Source organism: Sciurus carolinensis, chromosome 10 (genome assembly GCF_902686445.1).
Source record: "Sciurus carolinensis chromosome 10, mSciCar1.2, whole genome shotgun sequence".
Taxonomy (NCBI): Eukaryota; Metazoa; Chordata; class Mammalia; order Rodentia; family Sciuridae; genus Sciurus; species Sciurus carolinensis.
The window spans coordinates 75,682,806-75,702,971 of record NC_062222.1 but is presented as its reverse complement, the minus strand read 5'-3'; the positions used below and the strand labels follow the sequence as shown (position 1 = coordinate 75,702,971).

General features: G+C 35.7%; 1 protein-coding gene across 1 annotated transcript; it reads left to right on the top strand.

Moving 5' to 3' along the window:
- Nucleotides 1-318: 318 nt before the first annotated feature.
- Nucleotides 319-19,503, top strand: Fgf5 (fibroblast growth factor 5). The gene is made up of 3 exons (XM_047567282.1): nt 319-685; nt 8,101-8,204; nt 19,058-19,503. The coding sequence occupies exons 1-3, from the start codon at nt 319-321 to the stop codon at nt 19,403-19,405; spliced, it is 819 nt and encodes a 272-aa protein (XP_047423238.1). The 3' UTR covers nt 19,406-19,503.
- The last annotated feature ends 663 nt before the right edge of the window (nt 19,504-20,166 follow it).

Sequence of the window (20,166 nt, the reverse complement as noted above, 5' to 3'; positions counted from 1 at the left end):
CCCTCCTTCAACCCCCCGCCCCCGGGACGGCTGGGCTCCCTCCCCGCACCGGCCAGTGAGTACACAAAGCGGCGGGTGAGGGGAAGCTTCGCAGGCGTGCACAGAGCAGTGAGATCACTGGCGTTATAAATATCCCGGTGCCAGCGCCGAGATCCGCTCGGGTGGCCTCTCTCTCTCCCCCACTCCCTCTCTCTTCCCCGAGGCTATGTCCACCCAGTGCGGCGAGGGGGGCAGCGCCAGAGGCACGCAGCCGCGCGGGGGCTACAGAGCCCAGGAGCAGCCCCACAAGATGCACTTAGGACCCCCGCGGCTGGAAGAATGAGCTTGTCCTTCCTCTTCCTCCTCTTCCTCAGCCACCTGATCTTCAGCGCTTGGGCTCACGGGGAGAAGCATCTTGCCTCCAAAGGGCAATCCGGACCCGCTACCACAGATAGGAACCCGGGAGACTCCGGCAGCCGCCAGAGCAGTAGTGGCACGACGTCTTCCAGGTCTTTTTCTGTCTCCTCCTCCTCCTCCCCCGCGGCTTCTCTGGGCAACCAAGGAAGCGGCTTGGAGCAGAGCAGTTTCCAGTGGAGCCCCTCGGGGCGCCGGACTGGCAGCCTCTACTGCAGAGTGGGCATCGGTTTTCATCTGCAGATCTACCCGGATGGCAAAGTCAATGGCTCCCACGAAGCCAATATGTTAAGTAAGTTGCTCGATCGCCTACAAAACATGTCCTAGGCGGACCATGGGAGGTTCCAGAGGGAGAGTCGGTGTTCCTTGGGCCACAGGAGCTTCTTCTGGAGCCCCATCTCCTGGCATGCAGCTGGTCCTGGGAACAGCCGGTGGGTTGAGTGTACGTGCATCTACAAGGTGCACTCATATGCACTCCTCTCCTGGGCTGGGCAAGAGGAATGGCGATTCCTGAGGTGTAGGTTACCCAGAGACGGGAGCCAGACAGGCACCTTGTTTCCAGGATGCCGGGCCCCAAAGATGATCCTCCAACCATACCTGCAGAAACCCCCCCCCCCCATTTTCTTAACTTTTCCTTGTTTAATTTCTCTTTACCTTGTACTTATGAACTATGTTGGCTTTTTTTATTAGGTATCAAAGTACTTCCCCCTTTTCCTGTACATAGCTGAAGTTATTTTTAGAGGAATCAAATCTCAAATACTTCCCTTCTCCAACCGTTACTATAAATTCTCAATTAATATATGTATATATTGCACATATGTATATACATATACACATGTATACGTGTATAGAAGTATATATGGGAGGGGGAGAGAAAGAGAGAAAGCGCAGAGATTCTCCTTGGAAGAAGGCAGCTATCTGGAAAACTGGACACGTTTGGAGAGAGAGATGTGATGGACATTGCAAGTATTAACGCTAGTGATGTTTAACAGTTTAGTGTCTTGAGACCATGCAATACCTCTTTAGGAGTGTGGACATCCTTGGTCTCCAAGGACAATTAGGGGAAAGTATTTTAAAAGAAACACAGAAAAGGTTTCATTTGTTATGGGTACAAATTGTGCAGGATTTTTTTTTTTAAAAAAACAAGTTCTAAATTTTCTTTGTGAGTTTTTCTTCATTTGCGTTCTCTCTTCCTTCTTTTCTATTCTTCCCTTCCACTCCTGAGTTTCTAGACCATGGCAGGCACTCCATGTATTCCCCTCCCCGCTTCTAGGCATCGAAGAGAAGTGATTTGAGGCTGTGCGCAGAATTAGGGCAATCCTCTGGGAGGCTTTTCCGCGATAGGTTCTGATCCCTTTTCCCGAGTGTGTTAGTTCAACAGATAAATCCACCTCTGAGTATCCAGGAAGAGCTGAAAAGTGACCAGGAGATAGTGCTGCGTAGTCACCTGGCCCTGGAGTCAGTCTGGTCGCTCTCCGGTGTATCTGACTTGTTCTGCCTCAGACCTAAAACCCCACGGGCCAGGAGACTCCTCCAGGCTCTGGAGGAGCTCATGCTTCACTGCCGGGCTGACAATCTGGCAGGGGCCTGTGAAGCCGGATTGAAAGTGCAGATATCAGCGGGTGGCTGGTTGAAAAGCCTGCTCCAGTGGGCTTAAGAGGGCCGGGTGTGTAAAACCTGGTGGTTTGCTCCAGGACAGGCTCATTCCACACCTGACCTCTGAGTCTCTTTAATCTTTTCGAGTGGACTCCAGCTGAATGTAGCGCACGTGGTGAGTTGTCTGGAGCACCTAGTCAAAGAGGGCCCCCCCCACACACACACCGCAGGGAGACCAGCGCCTCCTGCATGCTCTTCCAAGGAGCCTATGTTCATATTTTAGGGTTCATTTTACTCTTATCAAGTAACGCCCACTTTTGGTGATCGAGGTCCGGTCTGTTGGAGTGAAAGTGAATTTTCTGAAATTTCAGGGTCAGCCAAAGTTATACCTGTTTCAGTATTTCTATTTATCCTTCTCATTTGGTCCCATTCAACTCTGCTTCTTCACACATCAGAGCTTATTCTCCACTTCAGCAATCTTACCTTCTCTCTCTCTCTCTCTCTCTCTCTCTCTCTCTCTCTCTCTCTCTCTCTTTAAACAGGAATACTTCTCTCTATTCTGTTCTTTTGGTTTTTCTAGGAAATCAGCACCAACTGGATAATCTTTGTGTGCTCAAGGGAAGACCCAAAAAATAGTAGGCAGCAAGCAATAAGTTGGAGCTCAGGGAGCTAAAAAGTGTATCTAGGGTGGTTTTGTGTGTGCTCGAGATCTCTGAGAGCAATACTCATTCCCTTGATAATCACCCTGTTCTCCTCAGACAAGATAGGAGTCAAAGATTTTTGCAGTTTAGGCCCTGCTAGTGGAGGAAGTTGTAGGAAGGGAAAGGAGAACAGATGAACAAAGAATGCATTCAGCTGAAGAAATTGACCACTACCTGTTATTTCCAAGGTACAATTTAGTTTAAAATCCATATCAAAAGATATCTACAAAAGAGCAGAGATATTTTCTAAACAGTGCCTAAATAACACAATGTAACAATTCCTAATTTATGCCAGTTTTAAACAGCCCCTCAGAGTTTTAGTCTCTGTGTCTTTCACTTAGTTTCATTCACTTATTCATTCATTTATGCACTCAATATGGTATGCCCAACTCACTAAGCAGGATATTTTGGTTACTTTTGTTCAATTTTGTTGTTATTCTTTTGTTTTGCTTTCCATAGATTTTTCTCACAGAGGAAAGCACAACTTAAACTTCACGTCATATTGATTGGCTGCTTTGTCATGTCAATCCTACTTTGTAAAATTTGCTACCACTGTTCAATTAAGAATGTATATAGAATGTCTCATGTTTTGTAGGACGACATGTAATTTGGAAATTTAAAGCTGGTCTCTGCCATTAGATAGCTATGAAAGAGAAGCAGCAGTTTGCTAATTGCAGTTGATCACTTACTTCTTTGAAGGCAGCACTTGATGGTTCCTGATATTTATATAAACTAAGGTGTTGGTCCTGGACTGTTGTTTAGAACATAAATGAAGAAACATTTGTCTAAGTCTCACAAGACAGACTGAGTTAGGTCAAGGACATACAGGATACATCACTTTTCTTTAATTCTATTGTCTGTGAGTTGGCAATGATAGAAAAACATTATTTTTACTATAAGTCAATTACTTCAGAAGAAAGCCAAAGTTTTGACATGAAACTTCATTTTAATGAGTTCTTTTAAATCCAGTAAGATTTGTTAGATAGAACATATATGTATTTCATAATTTTCATTTGATAATAAATACTTTTGGAAATTGTGAATATTTCCTAGTTTATCAGAAGCACACTGTGGCCATAGATTTTGAAACATAATTTCTTTAGGTGTATCAATTAATACAGTCTTAGTTCCTCTTATATGATAGTAATTCCAAGTTTTGAAGACAGGTAATGGAATCAAGTTCACTATATAGAAACATTATTATAAGGAAATACTGGGGAAGATGAAGAAAGATGGGAAAGAGAAGACAAATGATAAGAGGCAAACAGTACGTAGAAACATGGATCTGCTTTAATTTATATGTTTGCAAATTTAGTTTTAAAACAATGTTTCTGTTGACTTATCTTGGGCCACCAAAGAATAAGAAATCAATTCAGAAAGGAAAAGTTTAAGGCTACACAAAACCAAAGCACTCACATAAAATATGAAAGTTCTAATCACATATTTTGACTAATTGAACCCTCAATTTAACTGATTATTTAAAATCTGAATTAACTATCAATTTTGGTGTCATGTAGTCATACATACTAGATGATCGATCAACTCTAGATAAACCAGAAACTGTATCTTCTGTGCAGAAAAATTAAGTGGAGATTTTGTTGCGAATTTAATCAACTAAGACTGCTAAATTGGATATTTCAAGATTCACACTGATTACTTTGCACAGCATATCTGTTGCCTTAAGGATACAAGTAGAGAAACTTCAGTTTTAAATATTTTTCCCTAGGAATTTTCTGATGGGTTGTTGAAAGCTTCCGAATACATGGGATATCTGTGTTTTTCTATATCTTATTCACCAAATCTATAATACTTGTATTGCCACCATCAATAGAGCACTATTTTATTAAAAATATCTATAAAGAAATAAGTTCAAAAATCTAGATAGGTGTTTTCTCATTGAGATAAACTTCTTTAGGAATAACTATCCCTGTAGGTAAGTGGATCTGAGAGATACCAAGAAATTCTTGCTTCCTTCAACCTGGATGTCAACCATGAAATTCTACCAAGAAAGACTACTTCCTTCTTTTAAGCATTGCCCTCTTCTTTTAATCCCCTTAAATAGGAACACTGTACTGGAAAGATAACACACCATTCACTAGTACTTTAATGTGAGTTAATTTATGTTGAGCATCTCCCCACTCCAAATAGGAGAGGGCTGCAATAACAGGAGAGTGAAAAACCTGTGTCCCCCCATGAGCAGAAAGTCCTTTATCATGGGAAAAGAGAGGTAGCCAATAGGTCAAAGAAGACAATTCAATGTGACAGACAATCATTGACTATCTATGATCTGTGACACAAGTTTTGTTTCCCACAATTTTGTGTAAGGATACTATTTTGGTATCCATAAGTTTGCATAAAGTTTATGATCACAGACTCCTAATGACAAGGGTGTAGAAATCACTGAAATTTTTAAAAAAGTCAATGTTAGAGAAACGTTTCCTGGGATTTTATCTATATGTGATTTAATGCACATAGGTATAAAATATGTAGAATTCTTTAGTAAGTTACTAAGATTTGGCATAGTAAAATAGATAAAATAGGCCTGTGACCTCTTGGGGATGGGAAGCAGGACACTGAATTGTAAGCAATGCCTATAGAATTTGCTCCAGTGTTCTAGGAGATAAGGCATTGTAAAATCACTGCTGACATTACTGTGGAAATTATAATCTTAACATGTCCCCAATGTTAGTCCTTAATTATATTCAGATTTAAAAGGTCAACCAAAGTTGCCTGTTTGAAAAATAATTATTCCACCTAATTTCATCTTTCTCTTTCCTCTATTCTTCATTATATTGAATAGAATGATATATGTGAAAGTGTATTTTTAAGCTTCCAGTTAAATATAATTTTCTTAAAATGATAAAATCTTTCCATTCTCAGGCAACACCTCATTTTGTAAGAAAATAAACCATGGAGTAATAAAATAATAACTTTGACATATATTATTTCCTCTTCCCCATATTTAAAATTCATTGCAATGCAAATTGTGCATAACATGCATGCAGAATGTATACTGTGTTGAGATAAAAATTAAATGAGTCAAAATGGGTCTTTCTTAAATAATAGAGTATACTAGCTGTCAGACAGCAATAGTTTACTTAAGCAAAGCAGTAGTATTTTTATTCAGTAATTATTTATAAAGTTCTTTTATCTCAACATCTTGAAAGTTAGGCTTCAAACACATATTGTTCTGAGAATTTTATCTTTAATACTACCATACATTTTTCATTAATATACAATCAGTTTGCATTTATAAAACCAGGTAATGTCACAGAGAATGGAATCAAGAATTTCTGACTCTCCAAAACCTTGAATAAATTGGGGGAAACAAAACCAAGTCTCTCTAGCAACTCCAAATTGTCTCTTTTGTATTTATCACTCCACATGTTTTATTTCTCATATTTTCCCTTTCTTGTTTTATTTGAACGCAGTACTCACAAGCAGGTTCCTAACAATATCTAAATACATTAATGATGTTTTCAATATCATTCTGTAATTCTGATAGAAAAAAAAACTTTATAAAATATTCAGTTATATTTTAGTAAGAATATTATTAAAACATATTGCATCTCTGTGATTTAACTTTGTAAAGTTAAATACACTACTTTTTCCCTACCTATATACTATAGCAGTATATTTATTTATGCACACTGCTCTCCATGTAGTGTATTTACCCTTACCAGGCATTTGTGTGCTTTGCTACTATTTGATAAAATGACAATGCTTCTAAATCTTTGTGTATGTATTTCAGTCAAAAACTTTTTATAGAAAAATCTATTGTAAATAGCAGAAAACATTTGGAAGGAAATGATGTATGGGATACCAGTTTCTTTAACAGTTTCTTCCTGAAAGTAAGAGTACTTCCTTTTAAACAGTTTTCAGCTGATCTGTTTGTATATATTAAAAGAAACATTAATAATTCAGTAGCTTCAGTTTTTCTGAGATGTGTTTTATTTCCTCTGGGCTAAAAATGTTTATAACAAAAAATACTTTTTCAGGCATTCCGTTTTCCTGATGAGCTTTCTGATCAAGTATTTTAAAGAAACTAAGTTGAATAAGTAAGCAGCAGTATTTGTTACAATTAGAGGGGTTCAGCTTGCATTGTGCAATGTAAGTGCTCAATATATTTATTCATATGAATGTGCTTATTCTCCTTTTTGTAGATTTAATAATTTTACATGTTCTTCAAATACTCCAGAGAAAGACTGCTATTGCAAGAAATCAGGTGAACTCTTTTACTTAGCAGAGTTTTTTGGATATCCTAAATTAGTATATATGCTTGGAACAATACAGACTGGCAAGTTAAGGTGTTGTCATTTCCTCTCTTCTTCCTTCCTTGCTTCCCTCTTTTTTTTTCTTTTTCCTTTGTTCCTTTCTAGGACAGATCCTTTACTAGCTCTGGTGACTATATTATTTCAGTCTTCTTTGTTTCTATGCAATTTGATGTAGGTAATCAACAAAATCACTGTTTTTCTCATGTCTGTATGACATTATATGTGAGTTATGATAAATGGGCAGCCTTTTCAATTAGATGCAGATTATAGGTTTCATCTTAAAATACTCTGTGAGCCGTGATGAGCAATTCCCTTGACTCAGTGGATGTGGACTTTGAAATTATTATAGGAGAGATAGCAACATTGACTTGATAATACTAGTTACAAAATACAAAATATAAATAATAATGTAATAAAATATCTCATTAATTTTTTCCAGGAAATGATTCAAGTGCAAGATGTTTAAAAATATAATCCATAAAGCACGTGTTGAGCCAATGTTATTTATAATGTTTTCAGTATCTTGTTATGTGTAGTCTTTAAATGAGCTACTTGCTAAATAATTGAGTATGTATATGTTTATTTATACTTGAATTGTGATGATTAGAGGGATTTACTTTTTATAAATGTTATTTTCCAGGCTCCAATGGTTTACACTAATTTGAGATCATGTTATGCTTGAATATTTAAAAAAATAGCATATTATCTTTGATGGAAAAATAGTGGATGGAAGTTATTTTTTTAAAAATTCACAGACGGTGCCTTTCTGATTTTTTAGAACTTGAAAAGATTATGTTGCCAAACATTGTATACTAAAAGCAGTTTGCATTTGCAAAAAAAAATAATAAGAAGAATTATTGATGACACAGAATCAGATTTTTTGAATCTTGCAATTAATCATTTTAAATTGAATACTTGTATAATAATTTTTTTCCATATTTTCATTGGTGCATTATAATTATACACTAGCTATTTTTTTAAACAAAGTGAATGTCACAAGTAATAAGAATGTTAAATATTAAATTCTTTTTTCAACAGCAGTAATAAAGAATGGCAAGAATCTATTTAGAAATTTAATTCTTCGCAATGATATGTAGAAGAGTCTGTGTTTTATTTTGGGATTTCTGTCATCCTAGGTATTTTGGAAATATTTGCTGTGTCTCAGGGGATTGTAGGAATACGAGGAGTTTTCAGCAACAAATTTTTAGCGATGTCAAAAAAAGGAAAACTCCATGCAAGTGTAAGTAGAACCACTTTATACTTGTTAAAGGTGTTATGGAGATTTTACATTTGTAACACAGAATAAAATGATCTTCCGAGTTGGTAGAAAAGACAAATGACCTGCTTAGAAAATTTGTTTTGGGTAAAATTATAAGCACATAAATCCAAGAGAATTGTATGTGTGTCTCTAGTCATTTACTGTTTTATTGATTTAAAAAGATACTAGAGTCTATAAAAAGTTTTAAAGGTAAATGTATTTGGGAAAAAACTTTTCAAAGTGGTTGCCATTGTTTATTTCTTAAAAGGGTGCAAATGCAGAGTAGTCTGAAAACATTGCATAACATTTTAAATTTTCATGTTTGTGGTGATGATGTGTGTTCAGTAAAATGAATTTCTTGTTTAATTTTACAAACTATTCACAATGTTAAAAACTGAGTCTAAGTAGTATAACATATTTTCATATTAACAAGTAGGAAGGGAAGAAGCCAGTAATGAGAAGTCTTTAACCATCCATAGAAAAATTTTACTTGATGAATTTGAGATCTTTTTTTTGATTTTTTTTACATCAAATATAATTACTTCTTAATGCTATAAAGACTAATTTTGCACTTTAAAAATTTCTTCACACCACTTACACATTTTGTCATCAATTTATAAATTACTCCTTTTTTTGCTTTGTTATTACAATGCCCATCACATGGTAAATATTAAAACATTTTATAGGTAATAAAATACGTATAGCTTAGCTTTCCCACTCTGATTCTGTGTATTTGTATTATTGTGTATGCATGGTACTTAAAAGTGATTTGTATTTTCTCTGTGGTATACTAACTTTCCTCATATCAAATAATTTAAAAAATTATTTTTTGAAGTTAGTCCTTTAACTCTTAAATGAATTGCTGAAATATCACCTTTCCAATTTTCAAAGTGTATGAAACTTTTAGTTGAATGCAGTTAATTGAAATTTACTATTTATTATTTTTATTTTATCTAGATCTTTGAGAATTGCACTTGGTTAAATGCGTAAGATCTTTATAATTTTTCTTTCCTTTAGATAAAGATGATTTGTGAATAATGTTGAAGGATGCGGTAGAGTTGGAGCAATTTCTATAGTTACTTCAGGATCAAATGAAATAATACATATAAAGTACTTAGAACAGTATTCATATGTTGGTATTATTGTAATGAATAAATATTGCCTATTAGTATATGTAGTAAACTAAATGTAGTATAACTATAATAAACTACTAAAATCTCAGTTTATTAAGATATGTGGAAAACTCCTTTGTTTTAAACTTTTTAATCATTCAGTGCAAAAATTATAAAATGATTCACCTATTTCATATTTTAGACTCATTATTATACTCTAGAGCAAGCTACAATATAGTATTTATAAAATAATTGATCTGATTGAGCAATTAAAAATCTTTGATGTTTTTCACTTATGTATTTTAAGGGACAAAATTCTGCATAACTGTGGAAAAAGTCAAACATTTCATTTTATTAAAAAATAACATGTGACTTTTTAAAAATCCACATACAGATTAGAAAATACTAATTAAACATATCAGAACAGAGTAACTTTTCCCCAGTCTACTTTAAGGTTTGTAATAGATTGAAACACCTTCAAAATCTAAGCATCATAATAATATATGATGTATATAAAGAAAATTTCTCTCATTGGTTTGTTTGTTGTGCATGAAAATTTTCACTTTGAAAACATTCTGATTTATGCACTGGTACATGCAAAAAATAGATTCAACTTGGACCAGCTTAAGGATAATTGCCATAGAAAGCAAAGTATTATAAATGGATGCCAATTAGAAAGGTCAAACTGAGAGGTTAGGATACATGATTCCTCTGTCAAATGCAAGTAACAAATTTCTAGAAATTTGACCCAAATGTCTAAGGATGACTGGTGGAAATAATGCAGATAATGCAAAAACAGCATCTGTTATTCTTTTTCATCTTGGCAGGCTAAAGTTATTTCATGGAATAATGACTTTTAAACAGTACAAAGCAAGTCTTGCTCTTGTCACTCACTGAAGCTCTTTGATATAAAAGTCATTCTGATGACTTTGAGCTGAATTGTAGATAAAAAAATTAAGCCCTATGATTATGTGGATTCTTTTTAAACCAATTGTTCAATCCCACTTTGTCTTATTTGAGCTTTTATTAGTATACTTTCTCTCTATATGGAAACCTAATTAAATTATAAAGTGATTTATTTTTAAAGAAGCTGAATTCAGAAATAGTATTAATCCTGGCAATTATCACTTTTATGCCCAGCTGATTTCTTTCCTGTTTTCTGCTTCTAGGTAAACATGTTAAAAAATTGTTTTCATAACTTAAATCTGATCATTTGATTTAGTTTTGATTTTTATAAAATTGCATCATCACCCAAAAGGCCAAAAGCTCATACTTTAAGGATTAGAAGTGTAATTTGTGAGTTACTTTAAATTAATAATTGTGCAGGAGCATTTAAATTTATCTAAAGGGTAAATGTAGTGAGTAAGTGTAGAAATGTAAAGTATTCCTATCATTCTGGGGAAAGTAGTCTCCCACTTCTTTGAGAAATATTCATGGATAGTTGTAGATTTCAACTTGGTTTTCATAAATTAGTTACCAATCCAGGAGGCTGAGGCAGGAGGATCATGAGTTCAAAGTCAGCCTTAGCAACTTATCAAGGCCCTGAGCAACTCAGCCAGACCCTGTTATTAAATAAAAAAATATAAAAAAGGGCTGGGGATGTTGGTCAGTGGTTAAGCACCCCTGGGTTCAATTCCTGGTATAAGGAAAAAAAAAAAAAAATAGTTACCAGGCAGGGATAATGGATTTTCAGAGTCCTGTAAAAGCTCTTTCACTCACATTATCTCATTAGATAATGAGGTGAGGAAAGAACCTGAGATGTTAAATTATTTTCCTAAGGTTAAACAGTTAACAAGTTATTGAGCCAGAACTATATCCTCTTACAATTTTCTGTCTCTCTTTAAACACTACAGTGCTTGGCACATAAAAGTTAGCTTGAAGCAAGACTTTATATTTTGGAACCAATTGTGTTGTTTTCATGTATTTATAGGAATTAGTAAGTCCATGATTTAATAATATTTTCACATAATTTGTAAAAAATGAATACTATGGCACATCCTTGGAATATTTATAGCACTTTAATACCTAAACGAGTGAACAATTTTGAATACGTAAAGTTACAAATTTCCTCCTAGCTTTCTCTCTCTTTCTGATTCAAAATGCTTTTATTGTACTGACTCCCCTCCATTCCTGTCCCCTTTACTTCTGTCTTTACTTGATTTTAGAGTCCAGAGAGGAAGGGATATGTCTGCCACAGAATGAATCAGAGACTTTTACAAATGTTGGTTATCCAATGTGATGAAGTGTTGCTTAGGGAAATCTTCTCAGGATGAACTCTGAAAACAGAAAAGATTGGTTTTGTCCACAGAAATCTTTTAGTAAATGCTTCATCCATCATCAGTGGACCCAGAGATGTCAAACTGAAATAGTCCAGAGTCAGTAGATTAAGGCAACATTGATTTCATTTTTGCGCTGAGTTTTTTAATTCTTTGAGAGTAGTTTCATTTGAACTTCTGTTGTATAAATGAGCTGGCCTCACTGCTCATTCAAGCCTCTCATTCACATGTAACTTTCCTTGAAACTTTTGATTTACTCTAAATATGCAACACAGTCAAATTCCTACCATGCAGGTTTTTTCAACATTCTTTATAGGATGAAGTTGTATGGTCTTCTCCTTGTCAAAATGTGTCAGAAATCATAGAGAGTAGGAGGAGGTATTTACTTCCCAGTGAGCCATGAGGGTTAGTCAGAGCCATTGCTGTGGCCTCTGCTCCTTCTCTCAACACATTCCCATGCTGAGGCACTTTCTGAGTCTAAGTGCCATTCCCTGTCTGTTTCTGCTCTCTCTCAGGATTGGGATACTTATTGAAAGATCCCTAGAGAGTCTTTCTGGATTCTTCTGAGGGCGGGTCCAGATGAAAGCCCTTGAATGTGTGGTTAGATCACCCAAGGCCGAATCACACTCCACCACTTTACTGTGTCCTTGTATTTACTCTTTCTATTTCTTGACTTTATCAACCAATAAATGTAGGAAAATTATAGTAGCAATCTATGGAATGGTTAAGTGTTGTAAATGAGATAATATATATAGAACACTTTTAAGTGTTCAGCGATTAAAAGTTAAAACAGATCTTCCTGAATTTGAAGCTGGTGGATGATCCTCCATCTCTTTTTTTCTGATTTTGAGGTCAATTATTTAGAAAAGACCCACATTCTATTTATCATGGAAGATATTCCCATTGGATCTAGACTTTTTGTGCATATAGTAGCCCCTTAACTAGCTACTAAGTTTTCTTTTTTCCAAGGAACTTAATTTGAAAGCCAAATTCTCATCTTTTTGCTCTTAAAAAGCAAGGATTTCCTAAGGGTCATAATCTTGTAATTCTTTTAGAGCCTAGAATCCATCTTCTCTTTTCCCCCCTAAAAAATATGAAATCCTGTGAAAGGTGGTTATTGTGTATTCTTCAACATTTTCATAAATTATGTGTGCTAGTTCATTGTCTATTGGGGGAAAACATGTCAGCTTGTTTTAAAGATACAGAGAGAAGCAAGCATGCATTGGAATTATTTTTGTTTTGAAGGGTTTTAGGGGATCATGTTTGGAAGGAAAGCTAATTGCAGAGTTTACGAAACAGGCATGGAATGTGTGCTTGATCAGCCCTGAGCAAGGACTAGAACATCCTCCTTTCCTGATTTCGGAGGGTGCCAGCTGGCTTGTCAGGAGGAGAATCTGGGCTGGACTTCCTGTGCTGGGGGCAGAGTGAGGAGGAGTTAGTAGTCCCTAAAGTTGGGTATGTTCACTGAAAGGGGAAATGGAGGGTTGAGCAATACTTATCATCATCGTTAAAAAAAAAACCTCATAAGTTTCTCTCTTCCAGTCAAGACCATGCACTATATCAAGACATTTGCCTAGAGATTTCCTTTGCCCTATAAGACTTTCACTTCACATAGTAAAATCAAATGCCTAGTAATTCAGGCCTTTAATGAGTATGAGGCTCTGCCTTTGCCATTTAATGTTCTTCCCTTTCTTTAAATTTGCACTGTGAAGTCTGGAGAAAGGGCCTACCTTACTGAGGAAGTTTGCCTATAGCAAGGGATGGTGTTATATTTCTCTGATGATTTGGGGAGTGGCACTTTTTATTTATAAGTGTTTTAACATGAAACAACTTCAGAGCCAATAAAACTGAATAAAAGAGAGACAGCCTTGGTTTGTAGAGTGTTATAGAAAGAAGTTTAGTACAGGAATTAGAAGATGAAATTTAATTCATAGGTCCAATCTGGCACTGGATAAATGTGGGCTTTAAGTGGACCATTTTCTTTACTTCTCTGATTGACAATCGGATAATAGAATTTTAATAGTCATGAATTATTGGAAGAGTTAAGTAATATAGGTAAGCCATTTGACACATAGTAACCTTCAATAGCCCAGTTTTATAGAGCTATTAAAGATATCAGAAAGAAAAGTCCCATCTTCTACCATGTTTCTCCTGGTATGGTTCTTACCTCACCTGCATCAAAATCAGTAGGGATGCTGTTTGACCATAAGAGTCCAAGCTCTCACAGTTACTGAAACGTAATTTTTGGAGTTAGATCTCAGAGAATCTGCATTTTGAACTGTATTCTTGAGTAATTTTAGGGTACTTTATGAAGTTTGGAAGAAAGATCCTGTGGTTGGTATTCCTCACTATATTACCATGTTGGTTGTTATTTATACCAGGTTTTATATTTGTTTGGTCGTCAAGTAGGAAAAACTGAGATGTAGTATGGGGAGATGTCTAATGTCAAGCAGGAATGATGGCCATGCTCTGGATATCATGGTAGGATAGGGCTACAACTGAACCATGTGGGGCTTAGGTGGTAAAGAGTAAAAGGCAGCCCCGAGGGTACATAACGCTCAGGGCAAAACCATACAAAATGGAATAGACTTTGGGCACCTGTTCAAGGCAGCCTCATTGGTGGGGTTAGGGGTGGAAGCCAAGGAGCAGTGATGCAGGTATAAGAACCAGAACTAGGAATGCATGCTGCAAGGAAGGTTCACTTAGAGTACAATGGTTGCTTTTATTGCATTGTATAATAATATTTGAATTAGTGAATGTTAATCCATAACATTTTAATTGTTTAGATTTAGCTGATTGTTTTTTAACTTTATAAGTTTTTTCAGGAGAAAGAGGCAAATCAAAGAAAAAATGGTGAAATAGAAAATCTCACATTCTTCATGGTTTATACTGGCATCAAAACAAATTCACTCCTATCTCTCTTCCACTTTCATATACTGCCTGCTTATTTCTATAGTTGTACATAATAAGAATTGGTATTTGCATAGACTCCATTCATTCTTCGTAAGATTCTCAATCATCACAGAATATGGTATTTACTAAGGAACAAAACTATGTTAAGCTTTAGGGGAGTTTTTTAAAAACCATGTTGTTTTAGAGAGATTTCCTACTTGGTTTAATTGATCCTCTGTTTAATTCCAATTTGGTAGAACTAGTCTTTTCTGGAATATTCCAGGTAATCTAAGTTTTGCTTTCTTTGAAATGAATTTGAACTTTCTAAAAACAATCATTGTTCCAAATGTATTCTTCACTGTGAAGAGATATTTAGAGTCAAGAAAGTACCTCTTAGCTTGGGCACGGTGGGCCATGGCTGTAATCTCAGTGACTCAGGAGACTGAGGAAAGAGGATCACAAATTTGAGGCCAGCTTTAGCAACAGTGTAACCCTGTCTCAAACCCTGTCTCAAAGTATAAATAAGAAGGGGCTGGAGATGTAGGTAGAGCACCCCTGGGGTTTCAATTCCTCGTAACAAGCACATACACACACCAAAAAAAAAAAAAAAAAAAAAAAAAAGAAAGAAAGGAAAAAAAAGACTGTATCTTCTGACGAAAAAGTTCTTGTCTCCCTTAGCGGTATGCTTGCTTTCCTTGAAATAATTTGGATATTCAAGCAAACATAGTTTAATGTGTCTAAGTTTTATTTGTTTTGATAATTAGGAGTATAGTAAACTACATAAACTTTGTTGATTTTGACATTTTATTTTAATTTTACAAGCATGACTTATTGAAGGTAATTTGTGAGATGAAGGAAAAATTAAAGAGAAAACACAGATAATTTAAGTCATCAAAGAACCTGGGAAGGACCATGCCTCTGTAAGGGTAGCAATCACCACAGTGCTTAGCATGGTGTTACACAGTCAATAAATATCTATTGAGTTCATTATTTAAATTTATTCAAAATATATTTGAAACAAAGATAGTTTTTTTTAACAAACATTCTAATGATTGTTTTTGTTATAGTGGCTGATGGTGGTAGGGCAGTGAAATGATGGGAGTTCTGATTTCAGTAGCTTATTTGAAATTTGATTCATCTCCTTACTTCACACCTCAATTATAGAAAAAGTTTGTATGGCATCTTTATTTTTCTATGGAAATAATGCAGCTCTATTATTTAAAAGCATATGGTTTATTAAATAACTTTTTATGAAAGTCAAAGGAGAATTTAAGCATGAGAATTAGCCTGGAAAATTTTTGTCCAAAATTGTCTAATGGTCAATGTATATATTTTAATACTTACACCTAAGACCTATGCTTCTTGGTGACTCTCTGCAATAAAGATGCTCCAGGCATGACATTAGATACAGAGATGTACTGCTGAAAGTCACCATCTTATTAGAGCAAGGCTGGGAATGCTTGCAAGAGCAGTCAATCCTTCAAGAAGAAACTAGATCTCCTGGTGCAAAAAAATTTGCTGAAGTGGTTGCGTCAAATGCTTCTGTTCCATCAGAGCTAGAAGACTTTTTCAGACAAAACATTAAATTAGAAGTCAATTAAGAAAGCCAAAACAGTCTGACTGCTTTACTCCTGTTTTCACGTAGATTTTTGAGTGGCTGAGGGGCTGTGTGGTGTGTGGGTCCTTAGAGTTCCAAACATCTCTACTCCATGGGACAATTAGATGACCCTTGAAAAATTGACAACCTGAAAAATCACCCCCTGAAAAGTTTCCTTTTTACAAAAGAACTTAAGAATAAGAAACTTGGGGAGAAAAGAACATTTTTAGATAGAGTAATTTTAGTGGGTGAAGTAGTAGATTTCCGCTGTTATGAGACACTTTAAGATGGAATTGAGATTTTTAAAAAATATATATTTTAGTTGTAGATGGACACAATAACTTTATTTTATTTATTTAGTTTTTAAGGTGGTGCTGAGGAGCAAACCCAGTGCCTCACACATGCTGGGCAAGCTCTCAGCACTGAGCCACAACCCCAGCCCGGAATTGAGATTTTTTGAAAATATGTGATGGTGTGTGTGTGTGTGTGTGTGTGTGTGTGTATACATGCCCATCAGCCACATTAACTGAAAAATTACATGTTCTTTAACTTAAGGATAAACAAGGTTAAATAATACCTTTAAATACCTTTTAAAATCTGTCAGAATTGGATAAAGTAATTACTGTTATTTTTATGAAACAGAGGTAAAAATCAGGTCAAGTTATAATGTTGTCTATATACGTAGTACATAATATAATGTATTATCTATACATATAGAGAAAAGTTATCCAAATATCTTTTAAGAAAAACTTCACCCCCACACATCCTTTTAACCTCTAAGCTACAGTCCCAGACACTGTTACTCTTTTTAATGAAATGCTCCCTGCCTTTCTAAAATGCTTGTTCTCTTGGGGAGCCAGAAATTTTTCAGATGGCTACAACTTTTATTTTAAAATAAAACTTTAGGATTATCTAATTAAATGGAAGAGCTGTTTTAAGAGCTAAACAGCTATAGACAGATATATATTTAACTTGTAAGAAGATCTTTTAAATAAAAAATAGGAACAATAACTGTGATTTCTAAAGTGATATCATCGCTGTACTCTCGGCCTAGACCTAGGCTAGCACATTGTGAGGCAGGAAGAGAGAAATGCCAGGCATTGAGGTGGTTCTTTAACACACCTGCTTCTAACCTGCTGGAGATCAAATCCAGAGATTCACCAGAAGACTTGGGGAAGATCTAGTTCTATAGCTTCATAGCCCCCAAATAAGGAGCTTCATTGCACTTAAATGTAAATAATTAAATGTGCTATTGTAAATGCTCTGATCCAGGTTGTCTTCTGTTATTGTCAGTACTTGGCACAAGTCAAAAATTCCATATGCATCTCAACAGTACGTCTAGTAAATTGCTTTGCATTATCCGGACTTTCAGGTTACAGTGTTGTGATCTATATTGCAGATAAAAGTTTGACATTACTAGAAAAAACAAGAGCAAAGGGCCCTTTTATTCCTGTATATAACATCTTGTCTGAAATAGAAATACATAGTTACTAGTGGTTTTTTTATATGGGGAACAAAATATTTGGTATTTCTAACCCCAGGTATTCTATGCCATGGAGCTCCCTGAATTGTAAAATGTGGGAATCTGGACTGGTAGAGACACTCTTAATTCCTTGAAGGTATGGACTCTTGAGTTTGATGAAAGTTTAAGATCCCTTTCCAAAAAAAAGTTTTGATTCTCGCAGTAGCCCTGTGGGGTAAGGCTTGTGGATAAGGGGCTTAAGGCTAAGAGCTCCCGTGGCAGAATTGATGTCCAGTAGCAGTCTGGCCCCACACTCACACTCTTCCCCTTATCATATTCTTTCAAACCCTAATACAGCAAACCAAGCCCTTTCTGGTCTGGTATTGCTCTATGTTGTCAGCCTTGTCTCTTGTTCTTTCCCTCATACCTCCCACATGGAAGTCACACCAAACGACTTGTAGGTACTCAAAGTGTGACCCTGACCCTTGAATATACCGTCCCTGCTCCTGGAAAATTCTTTCTCATTTCACCTGCTTGCGTGATGTCAACTTTTCAGGAAGACTTTCTGCCCTCCTCTCTTCCACCTCTACCCTTTCCTCTAAGTTGTTATTGTAACCTCTGAAGACTTCTATTCATATTTTCACTTATTAAGCTGCACCATGATGACGTCTGCTTGTCTGCTTTTCCACTATTGTGTGAACATTTCAAGGCCAGATAGTGTGTGTGTGTGTGTGTGTGTGTGTGTGAGAGAGAGAGAGAGAGAGAGAGGGGTGTGGGGGGGGGGGCTAGGGTGTTAATAATGACTCCGGTATGTTTTTTTTCCTACACTCTAGTGTATCACATTGTAAAGATATATTTTTCCTAAAGATCTCTTAACACAAGCAATATTAATAGGCCCACATGCTTCTCTCTCAGCAGCATGAATTACACTGATAACAATGAAAATATATGCTTGTTTCAAAGGAGTAATTTGACCCCATTTCTTCAAACATAAATTCATGTTTTACTAGGCAATTGTTTCTTAGTAATATAGTTCTATTTATTTTCTTGGTGACCTAGAAAGGGAAAATCTTATCTATAGATTTTTTTCTTTATGATTTTTTAAAAAATCAACTATAAATGTCAAAGTACTGTTAATATAGTAACAGCATTTAAATGTATTAGGAGTCCTTAGTATTTAAATGAAGAGTTCCAATTATCATTGGTATATATATATTATATATATACATATATATAAAATATATATAAATGAACAGTCACTAAGTACATGATGAACAGAAATCATAGTTGCAAAGTTGAATAAAGTAGGAATATAGAAATAAAAACAGAATTTTAAAGCAATATAAAAGAAGCAAATATGTTTCTGTAACAGGGAATAAAGTAGGAGAGCCAGGGATCAATAGAATTCTTGGTTTTTCCTTTTTGGTATGAGACATCATATTTTATTACATGCTGAAAATATTCCAAGTTAAATTTTCTCTTTCCCACCCATTTAGGCCAAATTTACAGATGACTGCAAGTTCAGGGAGCGATTTCAAGAAAACAGCTATAACACCTATGCTTCAGCGACCCACAGAACTGAAAGGACAGGGAGGGAGTGGTACGTGGCCCTGAATAAACGAGGGAAAGCTAAACGTGGCTGCAGCCCTCGGGTCAAACCTCAGCACGTCTCCACCCACTTTCTGCCAAGATTCAAGCAGTCTGAGCAGCCGGAACTTTCTTTCACCGTTACTGTTCCTGAAAAGAAAAAGCCACCTACCCATGTCAAGCCAAAGGTTCCCCTATCTACACCTCGCAAAAGTCCCAATACAGTGAAATACAGACTCAAGTTTCGCTTCGGATAACTCTGATCTGGGCCTCTCAAGAGAGCGTTCTTTTCCCTCAGGAGTTTCTACAGGTGTCTTCAGAGCTCTGGAGCAAAATCTTCGGACACAGCTTTGGCTGTACTCACACTGTATGAAAAGTCAGGTCATTTGTTTCAGTTTGACTGAAGCAAAAAAGTTTTTTGATAGGAATGGAACTGGAATTCTTTGTACTGGTACAAGGAGCGCAGTGCTTCAGTTCAGGAAGCCTTTTGCTTTATGCTTAGGGGATATTTAGAATTCCACATTTTCAGAAAGTCAAATAGCCTGGACTATGTATTTTTCTGATTTTTACAGGTCAGCCTGAAAGAACATACATGGTACATTTTTATTTTGGGTTTCCAAAGAATATTTTGATGCAGATAAAATATTTTATTAACTTTTGTTTTTTTTAATTACCTCTGCATTGAGCATATTTTCTTACTTTTATTATTTTAATTAATATGACATAAGCAATCATTTTAATGCTGTTTATGAATTATAAATGAGTTTATAGCTAATTTGTAATGTGGATTTCTTTTGCAATTTTCTATTCACTGCACTATTTTTATTTTTTAGCCATACCTCAGTTAATGTAAATTTAGTTTGACATTTTAAAATGTTTAAATTTTCTTCCACAGCATCAAAGGCTCAGCTTGGATTTGTGTGTATGCGTGTGTAAATTCATGACATTATGTGAAAACCTATCCCTTTAATGGCTGGGCTATTCTGGTTAGAAGTAAGGAGAAAATAAATATAAGGGT

Excerpts from the sequence above, each read along its gene's own strand:
- Fgf5 (XM_047567282.1), top strand. The coding sequence starts at position 319 with ATGAGCTTGTCCTTCCTCTTCCTCCTCTTCCTCAGCCACCTGATCTTC. Across the intron at positions 686-8,100 it reads CCACGAAGCCAATATGTTAA|GTATTTTGGAAATATTTGCT; the intron begins GTAAGTTGCTCG and ends CTGTCATCCTAG. Across the intron at positions 8,205-19,057 it reads AAGGAAAACTCCATGCAAGT|GCCAAATTTACAGATGACTG; the intron begins GTAAGTAGAACC and ends CCACCCATTTAG.